This window comes from Triticum urartu, chromosome 5, assembly GCF_003073215.2.
Source record: "Triticum urartu cultivar G1812 chromosome 5, Tu2.1, whole genome shotgun sequence".
Lineage (NCBI taxonomy): Eukaryota > Viridiplantae > Streptophyta > Magnoliopsida > Poales > Poaceae > Triticum > Triticum urartu.
The window spans coordinates 466,334,905-466,347,379 of record NC_053026.1 but is presented as its reverse complement, the minus strand read 5'-3'; the positions used below and the strand labels follow the sequence as shown (position 1 = coordinate 466,347,379).

At 43.6% G+C, this 12,475-nt stretch overlaps 2 protein-coding genes across 2 annotated transcripts; both read left to right on the top strand.

Annotated features, from left to right (window-relative positions):
• Positions 1 to 1,504: 1,504 nt before the first annotated feature.
• On the top strand, positions 1,505 to 5,314 carry LOC125509889 (ribulose-phosphate 3-epimerase, cytoplasmic isoform). Its single transcript, XM_048674913.1, has 8 exons — positions 1,505 to 1,726; positions 2,549 to 2,553; positions 3,630 to 3,692; positions 3,788 to 3,894; positions 3,970 to 4,067; positions 4,620 to 4,712; positions 4,813 to 4,854; positions 4,970 to 5,314. Exons 1-8 carry the CDS (start codon positions 1,610 to 1,612, stop codon positions 5,123 to 5,125), a joined length of 681 nt encoding a protein of 226 aa, XP_048530870.1. The 5' UTR covers positions 1,505 to 1,609; the 3' UTR covers positions 5,126 to 5,314.
• A 1,172-nt stretch (positions 5,315 to 6,486) lies between these two features.
• On the top strand, positions 6,487 to 12,267 carry LOC125509888 (uridine/cytidine kinase UKL1, chloroplastic-like). The gene is made up of 14 exons (XM_048674912.1): positions 6,487 to 6,849; positions 6,951 to 7,042; positions 7,381 to 7,450; positions 7,538 to 7,656; positions 8,398 to 8,494; positions 8,607 to 8,686; positions 8,817 to 9,011; positions 9,094 to 9,177; positions 9,296 to 9,356; positions 10,183 to 10,243; positions 10,707 to 10,800; positions 10,907 to 10,979; positions 11,561 to 11,643; positions 11,723 to 12,267. The coding sequence occupies exons 1-14, from the start codon at positions 6,633 to 6,635 to the stop codon at positions 11,867 to 11,869; spliced, it is 1,473 nt and encodes a 490-aa protein (XP_048530869.1). The 5' UTR covers positions 6,487 to 6,632; the 3' UTR covers positions 11,870 to 12,267.
• Positions 12,268 to 12,475: the final 208 nt, after the last annotated feature.

Here is a 12,475-nt window from a genome sequence, read left to right as displayed (position 1 = left end):
CCAGCCCTTCCCCTGGGGCATTGGATGGAGGGCTTTCTTCCATGGATGCTCGCTCGATGACCGCACCAAGTTCGTCAAGACCATGAAGGTGTGCTCTCAGTTCACTAGCATCAAGGAGATGCACAAAAAGAGGCATGCGCTATGGGGATGAAGGAGCAGTTGAAGACGATGATACTGACCTGGTGAAAGGCGCTATGTTACTGGACATACTATGTTGGGCAATGGATTAGGCCGAGTTCGGCGATCCTGTTCAGAGGGCCAGATGGGCAATGTACAGGCTTGTGAGGCCTCCTCATGCCCAACCGGCCATTGCGGTGGCGTCGGAGGATGACCACAAAGTGGTGGAGCTGCTGGTTAGGGCGGCGGCACCAAACGACCGCGCAAGGCCCATCGTTCTGGACGAAGACGATGCAGAGGAGATGATGGATGCTGCGGTGGAGCCGGTGGTGGACAACAACAAGGCTACAGGGCCCCGCTGCTCCAAGCGCCTCCAAGGTCGCCGGTTTAGAATGTTTAGGTGCTTGTAAGGTTGATGTACCCCCATTCTCCAACCCCCTTTACTCAAAATCACCGTATGAACCCTAAAATCCATTGGTAATGCCATTTCTGAACTACTACATAATCGAATGTGAAAATCCAATCCCTCCACCCCCTTGTTTTAGTCCGATCCCTAACGCTTGAATCAAATGTGGAAATGCTAAAGTGCGAGTTGAATGCAGGTAATCGAAAGAGAGGGCAAGGGCTTACAACCATTGCCAAAGTCCTACCATTGCCGCCGCCAGTATGAGAGCGGGGAGAGCGGAGAAAGGAGAGAGAGATCAGTAAATGAATGTGAGGGTGATTATGGCGCCGCTTCGAGAAACAACGTGATGTCTTGAGAACACCTCCTCGTGTGTAGCCTCCGCCACCCACGTGCCACAAGTTGCATTGGGGGGTGGAGCACGCGAGTGCTCATGTGTATTTCCCCTCATTTCACAACCTTTTACAAGTCTCGATATTTATTCATGAAATCCTATATACCTAAGAGATTGATCCCCACTAATCTATTTATCTTAACATGCAAGTATGCCACATCACCATATAATTATGGATGGGATAAGGCCCACCTTAGCATGCAACCATGCATTATAAAAACCCACCACCACATGTAACCATGCATGGGAAAATAATTATCATTCTATTGTTCAACTTATAGTCAATAAACATTTTATCAAATACAATAAGTCATATGAATTTTTAATTTTACTTCATGTGTTGTTAATCTAAAAAATTATATTTCATATAATCAAATGTCATTGAAATATATTGTAACCAATTCCCGCAGCAACGCGTGGGGCATCATCTAGTTCAACAAATAATTCGTCTGAGCCCACAACCAAGGGTTGATGAAAGAAAAAAAAAACAGTATTGTGTTGGCCCTGGCAGTAGCAGCCCCTTCTCCGGCCACTGACGAGTGGGCCATAGGCGGCTCACCTGCCCCAAACACAGGCGTGAAACAAACCAGCCTCCGTTCCGTCACGAGACCCGAACGAAACGTCGTCCGCTTCCCCACCTTCGACACTCAACTACCATCGAGCGACCACCGGTCCTCCAATCGGAAGCACCAACCATGGCGGCGGCGGCGAAGATAGCGCCGTCCATGCTCTCGTCGGACTTCGCCAACCTCGCCTCGGAGGCCGAGCGCATGGTCCACCTCGGCGCCGACTGGCTCCACATGGACGTCATGGTACGACCCCCCCTCCCGTCCCCTCTCCCCCCCCCATGTTTCCTAACCCTGCTTGATTGATCCACCCTCGAATCCTCGAGATTCGTTCAGGAGTAGGATTGGACCGCGCACTGTTATGGTCGCTTCAGTCGTTTGCCGCCGTGACGGAGTCGGTCATGCTAGGGAACTAGGGATAATAGGATTGAACCACTGAATGAATCAGAGGAGCTGCCATACTTCTTGTTTCTGCACACAACTAGGCCTTGCAGTGAGCATAGGCGATTCGGTAGAATCTGTTCGGAGTTGACAGTCTTCTCTGCTCCGCTTTCTGCTACTGAAAGGTTACTCTGAACATCGTTGTTCAGAGCATGAGCGTGAGCTGTCATGTTCGCAGTAGTTCTGGTCTGCGATGTGCTATGCTGCAACTGTACTGGTACTTACTAGTCTAAGGCAGTGACTTTTTTTTTGAACCGGGCTAATCCCCTTTCCATTAAAGATATAACGGAAATACAGCCAAATCCATGTCAAGGCTGTGACTTGCCTGTTACAGGCATGTGACAAGTTCAGTTAATTTTGTTCCTCTCAGGGAATGTGTTCTACTCCCTCCGTTCCGAATTACTCGTCGCAGAAATGGATGTATCTAGATGTATTTTAGTTCTAGATACATCCATTTTTGCGACGAGTAATTTGGAACGGAGGGAGTAGTAGTTAATTTTGTTCCTCCCAACGATTGTGTTCCATTTTATTTTTCTTTTAGACAGGGATCGTGTGCATTGATCATGGACATTCAAGCTTGGAATTCCATTTGCCTTATGCTCATTCTGTTCCTTTTCCACCTTGCAGGATGGGTGAGTTTGTCTCTACTTTCCACTGCGGACGCGGCAGATCGATTTTGATCTGTTACTGAATTGTGTCGGCACTTTCTGGTGCCAAAAAACTATTCTGACATACCAATGCCAAATTTTATTCCTTATCTCTTAGTATGTAGGCAGAACTCTGCCTTTCGTTCAAATAATGGAAGATATGTTTGCCCTTATTTATCTGCTAGCATAGCAGGCTGGCAGTGGGTGTTTAAGCTAAGCTAACTAGATAAGTATGCAGGTGGCTGTATACATGCCTACAAGCTACATCTACCTAGATGATTTTTGTTTTTAACCCACACATGTATTGTTCTCTTAGTTGCTGTTCGACCTATGGACCTTGCTATTTAATTTTTGGCTACTTTCGTTAGATACCTTACTTATTCGAACATCCTGCTCATGGATGCGAAATGTTAATAAAATCTCACATAAAGAGCATGATTTCCAAAATATGTATATAAGAAGGAAAGCAATAAGCCTGATAGCCATGTGACTAAACTTGAAAAAGAAGCAGCTTAAACTATGCTCTATTCTTTCACATTTTGCCTACTTAAAGGAATGTTGACCTTTCGTTCTGAAAATAAACAATAGGAAAATTCAAGTAGCTAATGATGAAACAAGAGGTATCTGCAGTCAGTATGGAGATGGTGTTCCCTCTGTTTTCTTAGACAGAGATCACACACCTTGAGCATAAGGGAGAGAAATTAGACACCTTCTTCAAGCTGGTGAAAAGTAGAATGCTTGCTTAAGATGCTTTTTTTTATGAACTGGACATCATCGAAGTAAGTATTGAACATGAATTGCTGTCTTCCTTCACGTGGGAATCTTTTTATTTTGTCAACAGGATCATACAGATCCTATGTCTGGATGTTCTCTTGAATATCTTTCTATAACTCCCAGATGAAAGATTGCATGCAAAAAGAATATCATTATTATGTTATATGTTGAATCAAGTTTGAAGGACAATGCATTCATCTTGTTCGGAAATTTGATGATAGACTATTTTGATGACGACCAAAACCAAAAGAACTATCAATTTTGAAGCTGGCTGTTTGCACACGCAGGCACTTCGTTCCTAATTTAACTATTGGAGCTCCAGTGATTGAGAGCTTGAGGAAGCACACAAAGTATGGTGACCTTCCTTGTCTTATCTAATATTCACTTTGATGGATTCTGTTCTTATAGGCTGTATGCACCTAATACTGCTATTCTCGATTTCTAGGGCATATTTGGACTGCCATCTCATGGTCACAAATCCTTCCGATTATGTAGAGGCATTTGGAAAAGCTGGTGCCTCAGGATTCACATTCCATATAGAAGTAGCGAGGGGTAAATAAACACGTGCTGACAAATCTGCGAATGGTTCTTCATGATTTTTGTTGCCTTATGGAAAGCTTGGTGTAGATAACTGGAAAGAGCTCACCCAAAGCATTAAAGCAAAGGGCATGCGGCCTGGTGTATCATTGAAGCCTGGTACTCCTGTGGAGGATGTTTTCCCCCTGGTAACTTCATTTGCCCCATACAATTATTCTTGTTATCATGTTGTACATTATAGAAAAACCACTGGAGTACATTTTCCAGAAACTTTTTCATATTAATAGCTAACATGAGAAGTGAGCTCGTATGCATTTATTTTCAACGTGCACAGTTAGCTTTATTTCTAATGCATAAAGTTCATTGCGTCCTCCTTTCGTGTCCAGAACTGAAACCCCATCCAGAGCTGATTTATGTAGGAAGTAGTTCTTTTTTAGGTGTGTACTAGTGTTGTTGTACACTCGTATACTGGACCATTGGTTCATTGATCTAATCAAGTAGCAATGTGTTATGTTTAACTTTTAGCATAATTTGTTGATCAAAATGATCGTGGCACAAGCACATCCAGTTTCCCTTGTTCAGGCGCATTTCACCTCCCCTTCTTACAACATTCACTGAATGTTACTGTACTCTAGTACATCTTCCATTGCAGATGAATGACCTTTGTTATGATGACCTGTCTAAACTTAATCATCTGATCTCCGATTAGCTAGCATTTCTACTAATAACTGTATTTACAGGTGGAAGCAGAAACCCCTGTAGAGTTGGTTCTCGTGATGACGGTCGAGCCTGGCTTTGGTGGCCAGAAGTTCATGCCGGAGATGATGGATAAGGTATCCACCCATTTTGTTTTCCGGGGTCGATACTCTTGCCGTTTCTTATCTAGGATAGTTCTGACCACTTCCTGTCTGTAACCTGGATTTGTTTCTCCAGGTACGTACGCTGAGGAAGAAGTACCCGTCCCTCGACATTGAGGTACAGTTACAATGCCGATCCATGTTCGGCTAGTATCACATCACAGCCACAGGCGCCCATAGGCGATCTTCCCACGGCGTCTCGTTTCCTGACGTTATATTGTTTGTGTGTGTAGGTGGACGGTGGCCTGGGTCCTTCCACCATCGACGCCGCGGCGTCGGCCGGCGCCAACTGCATCGTCGCCGGGAGCTCCGTGTTCGGCGCGGCCGACCCCGGAGAGGTCATCTCGGCGCTGCGCAAGAGCGTGGAGGCGTCGCAGATCAAGAGCTGATCATCTGTAGCTCTGCGCGCTCGGACGGACGAGTATGTTTCTGCTGTAAACTATAACCACAATGCAGTCTGCACGACGCTCGGTGAGCAGTTTTGCGATTCCGAATAAAATGTGCCGTTGGCTTTCACGCAGTCTGAGTCTTGTAGAGATGGTGGTAACAGTGACATGAATGGCATACTACTACTACTACTACTACCGTATGATATTTCTGGTTCACTGTGCGTCGCAGGTTGGAGCTTTGGATCTGATTCCTGGTTCCCCTGTCACGCTACCATATTACCAAACGGGAGGACACGGCGAGGCGGCACATGTTGTCGATAGGAACGGAATCAGATTGGTCCTGGTCTCTTTTTTTCTCAACACTGCCAAGACGTCTCGAGCCATGTGCATCGCACGTTGATCGATCAGTTGTCCATATCCATGCCCTAAACTGGGTCACGCATGCTCATGTTGGATTATAGATGGGCTTAGGCCCATATAAGACACTAACCCCTGGTTAATCTTGAAGCCCATGTATGAAATGGCAGGTGGTGGAAAGTTTAGTTTCATCTTGCTAGTTGAGGAGAGTTGAGACCCCTTTATAAGGGCTGCTCTACCACTTGCCATTAGAAGGTTGGGAAAAGGAATGGTACATGCACGCTCCTCCTTCTCTGCCCGCCTCGCCTCGTCACCTGTTCCTCTCTTTGTGCTGCTTCCGGCGATCCCATCCCGACGACCGCGTGCATGGTTGGTTGGAAGAGCAGGTGCCTCCGGTACCCTGTCGTTCGAGATCCTGCCCGGGAGAATGACAATAAGGTTTTTTGGGAGTGTCTTGACGTGATTGCTCCCGATCCGTCCCCAACTTCATCCGCTTCCACTACTTCCCCTGTATCGACACCATTACGTGCTAGTATGCTTAGGTATCGTTATGAGATGCATACCTTTTATGCCATGCTTATTGTTTACTCGTGAATAAGTCTAATCGGAAAAGTGCTAATATTTCCTAACAACTCATGCTACTGATGCATCCGTATTATATATATATACGCTACTACTTGCTGATAGACGACAGAGCAGTCGCAGCAAACTCAAACGGATCAACATGCTTCATGGCCTTCTTGTCGTTGAGATGAGAAGAAGGGAAAAACAGCGTGATCAGATCGTACACCGAGCTAGCCACCGGCCCCACCCCATCCAGCCATCCTGCTCCCTCCCTGCGCGAGGTGTTCCTGCGCCGTGACTCCCATCCCCGTCGGCGGGCCCACCCGCCACTCCCCCAGTCCACGGCGCACGCACCCATCCCATCCCCTCCACGAGCAAAACCGGCCCCACGCACCACGTTTCGCTCGGGGAAACTAATTATTTTCCCGTCGGTTCAAAAACCCGATCGCGACTCGCGAGCGGATCCGGGTCGGGGAGAGCAGTCAGCAGGACCCGCGAAAGCCGCCGTGCGAGCGAATCCCGAATCCCGATCGATCGCGGCGCGGCGCGGCGGCGGCGGGACCGACGACCGGAGTCCGCCGACACCATGCCGGACAAGGCGGTGGACGACGCCATGGAGTCCGCGGTGGGGGCCCACTTCAGCGGCCTCCGCCTCGAGGCGCTGCGCCTGCCCGCCCCCTCCGGGCCCTCCTCCCCTTCCTCCTCCACCTCCGCCGGCGCCGCCGCCGCCCTCGCCAACGGGCTCGCCCACGCCCACGCCGACGTCGCCTCCCCCTCCTCCCTCAGGCAGCCCTTCGTCATCGGTAACCTTTTTCTGCGGCCGTCCCTGCGCCCCCCATTCTGCTGATCAGTTTGCCCAGTGCGGTGGTTGTGAGTCCTGACTGACACTGCTAATTGTCTCAAGGGGTTTCGGGCGGGACGGCCTCGGGGAAGACCACCGTGTGCGACATGATCATCCAGCAGCTGCACGACCACCGCGTCGTGCTCGTCAACCAGGTCTGCTCCTCCCTGACTGCCTGCTTCTGCCATTGCAAATGCTTTGTGTTACGAGCCTGCTAGGGGTCCTCACTTCATACTGGCTCCTGCAGTAGAATCACGCCTTTTTGGTTTGTATGTCGTGTCCAAGTGATGCAGTCTATGAAATCCGAAGGCCTGTCGTGCTGCCATAGTCATTACTTAGCTGGGAAACTCAACAATTAATGATTGTACCTTCAGAACTGAACAATGAAGTTGCAATAAAGCTAGTCGCGCACAATCTTACATCAAATTTCAAAGGGAGACCAATTTCATTTCCGGGACATGCCTGATTTTCAGTATGGATTTTCACTTTGTAGGATTCATTCTACCGCGGCTTAACCGCTGAGGAATCTGCACGCGCTCAGGACTACAATTTCGATCATCCTGGTATTTCACTTATACCATGATGATTGGAAGTGTTCTACCTTTGTTAGTGATCAGAGAATGTGAAGCAGATGCTTTCTTTGTTTACAGATGCATTTGATACGGAGCAACTTCTTGAATGCATGGGGCAACTAAAACGTGCATTGCCTGTAAATGTTCCTATATATGACTTCAAAAATCACCGAAGGTGCTCAGAAAGGTTCCGAAAGGTTGGTAGTAATCAGTTATGCCTTATGAACTTGTTCACATGAAGAAGTTTCCCGTGTTTACAATGTTGAGTCCAGCTCATTTGACTTTTCAATAACTTGTTCCTGAAAATTACTATTCGATAACTTTGGGTGAAGCCTTTTTTCTACCTGTACAACCATATGACCATCAGGTATATTGTATGGTAGGGTGCAATGCTTTCTATGGGAATTATTGAAATTACAGAGGATGTTATTTGCTTTCTGCGTGAATTGGAAAATAATACTAGTTTGAGTATGAAGATTTATTGCATAGCGTGTACAACATTTTTGCAGCCTGATAATTTACAGCTTTGCAAGGAATTCTGTTAATATAGTCACTGAAGGTTTTGTTTTTGTTAAATTTTTTACCCTTTTGATCATGTCATAGACATTTGTATGAACGGGCAAATTATTTCCAAAACTATCCACTATTCTGACTTGTGAACTTATGCAGTCTGTATTCTTAATTTTGAAGTAAACTGTATTAATCTGGGATAAAGAATATAGTTCCTTCAATTAGCACTAGTGAATATCTTGATATATATTTATTTCAGTTTGTTAGTTTAGAATAATTATATTTCAGTATTATGTTTGCTGGCTTCTATCAGTACCAGGGATCGTCAACCGAGATGATTTTAGTTGAAGTACTGGATAAGTAGGAAAACTGGTCTAATCATGAACCTTTTTGCCAACTAAACGAATTGTCAAATTTCATTTTGTAAGGTCAATGCATCAGATGTCATTATTTTGGAGGGCATTTTAGTCTTCCATGATCAAAGGGTTCGCAATCTGATGGACATGAAAATTTTTGTGGACACAGGTCTGTGTTATGTGTACAGTGTACTTATAAGCATTTGACTTGTTCTCTATAATTTTCTCGCTGGTAGCTAAAATTTTGTTCACTTTCTTGCATCCATGGTGTATCCAAACAGATGCAGATATTAGGCTTGCCCGGCGAATAAGGCGTGATACAGTTGAAAGAGGTAGAGATGTTAGCTCGGTGCTTGATCAGGTAGGTTAACTATTGTAGATTTTCTGCTGTTGTTTAGATTTTTCATTGTGATTTGCAAGAAGATTCTGTCTATTTGTTTCTTGATATGTAAATGCCTGTGATGTAATATGCAATTCTTTTGGTGTCTCAGTATGGGAGGTTTGTGAAGCCAGCATTCGATGATTTTGTTCTGCCTTCAAAGAAATATGCTGATGTGATCATACCACGCGGAGGTGATAACCATGTTGCAATTGACCTGATCGTTCAACATATTCGTACAAAGCTTGGTATGCATGACTTGTGCAAAGTCTTCCGAAACGTCTTTGTAGTTCAATCAACTTTCCAGGTAAAGTTAATCATCTTCATTGATTAAGCATTATAGTGTTTTTCATTGTATCTTGAAGTTGCCTTTATGATGAATTTGCCAGATCCGAGGAATGCATACTCTGATTCGTGATAGGGATATCACTACACCTGACTTTGTCTTTTATTCAGATCGATTGATACGTTTGGTACCTCCCTTGTTTCCAAGCCTTTATCTTATTATTATCAACTTTATGTTGAGTTAATTGCATTGAGTTTAAAATTGATTTAACTGGTCTCCTGTTTGTTTGAATAATGTCATGTTAGGTAGTTGAGCATGGTTTGGGCCATTTGCCATTTACAGAAAAGCAGATTATTACTCCAACAGGTAGTTTGCAAATGGCATTGCGTATCTTTTTTCACTTAGTTGTCCACTTTTCGATTTTGCATTTCAAGTACTGTTTCATCGAGAAGTTTTTCACTTTGATTGATTTCCTAGAATAATTGTTGTTTGATCAACTAGAAGAATTTATACCTAGTTACCTACGAAATTTTATTGCTAAAATAGTTAACACCATAAGTTCTGAAATGTTGTGAAGACAAACATTTCCACTTCAACAATAATAGGAAGTAAAATAGAATCGATGCATTGACTAATGTTGGGCTAAATGCTAGTATCTTATTTCCCCTCGAATTACATTTTTGAATAATATCTTTGATATTACACAGTACTAGGTACGAATTGAAAATTGTTGATATGGAGAGTTTATGCCCCACTAGGATTATTTTTGATTTGTAGCTGTGATGTTATGCAGTAGTAGGTAGAAACTGAAGCTTGTTAATATGAAGAGTCTATTCCCTTTAGAATTATTTTTCTTTATAGCTTTGATGTTACACAGTATTAGATGGAAAATGAAGCTCGTTGACATGAGCTCATGCTTACTATTTCTACCATTACCGAGCCTTGGGGTTTGTCACCTAACTTTATATGCCGATAAATTAGTACTCCTTGAAAGCAGCAATTTGTTTTGTGCTGCGAACATTTGAATTTGGATGCTCTGATTTAATATGCATAAAAAATGTGGAAACCTGGAGCTCTGGCCATTTTCATATATTTATATGTTTTCAGTTGTTTTCTGTAATGCTAGGTGCACACATGCTTGTATTTATTTATCTGTGCCAAACATTATGTGATGCTCTACTTGTTTGTCCAGGATCTGTTTATACGGGAGTTGATTTCTGCAAGAAGCTCTGCGGAGTGTCTATTGTCCGAAGGTAAACACTGAAGATAGTTATTATCAACCGAACACAACAGCACACACCATTGACAGAAGTATTTTTTTGAACGTCGGGCATGCAGACTGCATTTAGTAATAACTATGTTTGAACAGAAGTTCTTCATTTTATTAGAGATGCTAGTTAATACTGCAAAAGATAATTTATTATGAGTATACATTCTGTTCTGTCCTGGCATGTGGAACCTTTTGTTTTCTCTGTGCCATTGTCTTGCAAGTTGTAAGATAGTTTTATAGTTCCAGAGTCCAGACTACAATTTTGAACTCATGTCCCATTTAATCCCGAATCTTAGTTCAACATCATGAAACGATGTCTATAAATACCAAATAGTTGCAGTTTACTCTTTGCACACCAGCCATGTTACATATGTTCTTTTCTCACCCATTCTGTTAATATATATTGAGACAACAGCACTACTGTAACAAATTCATTGTCACTGCAGTGGTGAAAGTATGGAGAATGCTTTGCGTGCTTGCTGTAAAGGAATAAAAATTGGCAAAATTTTGATACATCGTGTTGGAGATAATGGACAGCAAGTAAGCACTAAGATCTTGTGATTAATGACTTGCTAATAAATTTGTAAAATGGTTAAGTTTCTGTGGTGTCAAATCTCAATAACTACAATACACTTTCTTCATCTAGCTCATATACCACAAACTGCCAATGGACATAGATGAACGGCATGTTCTGCTTTTGGATCCGGTGCTTGGCACAGGTCAGTTTTGCTTGCCTCTATTCCTATTCATTTATTTGTTGGCGCTAAAGTTATTTAGGTTGTGTTAGTAAAAGTTTCCCTTGGCACACCCTATAATTGTACTCCGTATTTCTTATTGAAAGCAATGCTTTGTATGATAATAGATATGAGTGCTTTTTTTATTCGATGCAGTTTATACATATGGCATGCATTCACAGAAACATATCTGGATGTTATGAGATATCCTGATACCAAATCTCACCCAGTGATAATTTTTCCTTTACTAATGCATAAAATTAAAGATTTAATAAACTTTTTCATTGTTGGTTTATCTGTTGGGAGATGTCTTGGCTTTGGTAAATTTCATGTCAAATATATTTAACCGTGTTCTCAATAAATAGTGGAAGTTTGGTGCTACATCGTTTACTTTGGAAGATAAGCTGCTACTCATATATAGTACTCCATGACTCGTAGATGATTATTGTTCTTTAGATCCACAAATCTGTAATTCGTTCGTCCATCTGCAATTGAATTGATATTGCACCAGCTATCTTCCGATTTGCTCGTGACTGAAGTGTTTTACTTCTTCCTTTTTTATTCAGGGAACTCAGCAAATCAAGCTATAGATCTTCTTCGAAGGAAAGGCGTTGCTGAGGAGAGGATCATATTCCTCACTCTCATCTCGGTAAACCTCTTAGCATACTGAATCAGTTTACTCGTCTCTTTTTCATGTCACTCCAGCCTGTTTTTTCGACTCCTTGTAGGCACCCGAAGGGATTCAATGTGTGTGCACGCGATTTCCAAAGTTGAAGCTTGTAACGTCAGAGATAGATACCGGGCTGAGCGAGGAATTCAGAGTCATCCCAGGTTTGGGAGAGTATGGTGATCGCTACTTCGGCACAGACAACTGATGGCGGCTCGTACTGCTATCGATGCCTGTGCAAAAGCTGACTTCATTGCTGGAGACTGCAGAGGGATGATCGTACAATCGGCGGTAGCATCAATTGGACCGAGGAGACATGCCGGGGTAACAGAGGGTGAATCAGAAGAAAGATACAACATGAATTTTTTTAGACTCCAGACTTAGATGTCTGTCCTTAGCCATTGCTGGAGGTAGTCTGGCCTTAGCCCTGAATGGAGGACTGGAGGTACAATTCGGATCAGAGGGAGTAGTAGAAATGATTGCAAGCTCGTTTCGTTTGAATATCTCTGTTGCTGTGCTGCTTCAGCTAGTCCGTTTCGCTGCTACTGTGTAAAATTATATCAAACCTATTTGCACCTCTTGATATCAGATGTTACAGTTAACGTTTGGCGAATGTGTTCTCTAAGCAAGCCAAATATAAAAGTGGCTTTGAGAAAAACATTTCGCTGAACTGCACCCATCACGCTAGTATTCCATGCCTGGGAGGTAGCCAGTAAACCGTGCTTTCGGTTTATTCTAACCGTCGCACAAATTTAATCTCTGTAGCAATGCACAATCCGTATCAGGAAACAAGCTCTCGATCATAAACAGATTG

What these genes read in the sequence shown, in the direction of transcription:
- LOC125509888 (XM_048674912.1), top strand. Translation starts at nt 6,633, where the DNA reads ATGCCGGACAAGGCGGTGGACGACGCCATGGAGTCCGCGGTGGGGGCC. An exon ending in GGATCCGGTGCTTGGCACAG is followed by an intron (nt 10,980 to 11,560) that starts GTCAGTTTTGCT and finishes TTTTTTATTCAG; the next exon opens with GGAACTCAGCAAATCAAGCT. An exon ending in TATTCCTCACTCTCATCTCG is followed by an intron (nt 11,644 to 11,722) that starts GTAAACCTCTTA and finishes GACTCCTTGTAG; the next exon opens with GCACCCGAAGGGATTCAATG.
- LOC125509889 (XM_048674913.1), top strand. Translation starts at nt 1,610, where the DNA reads ATGGCGGCGGCGGCGAAGATAGCGCCGTCCATGCTCTCGTCGGACTTC. An exon ending in TGCCGGAGATGATGGATAAG is followed by an intron (nt 4,713 to 4,812) that starts GTATCCACCCAT and finishes TTGTTTCTCCAG; the next exon opens with GTACGTACGCTGAGGAAGAA. An exon ending in ACCCGTCCCTCGACATTGAG is followed by an intron (nt 4,855 to 4,969) that starts GTACAGTTACAA and finishes TTGTGTGTGTAG; the next exon opens with GTGGACGGTGGCCTGGGTCC.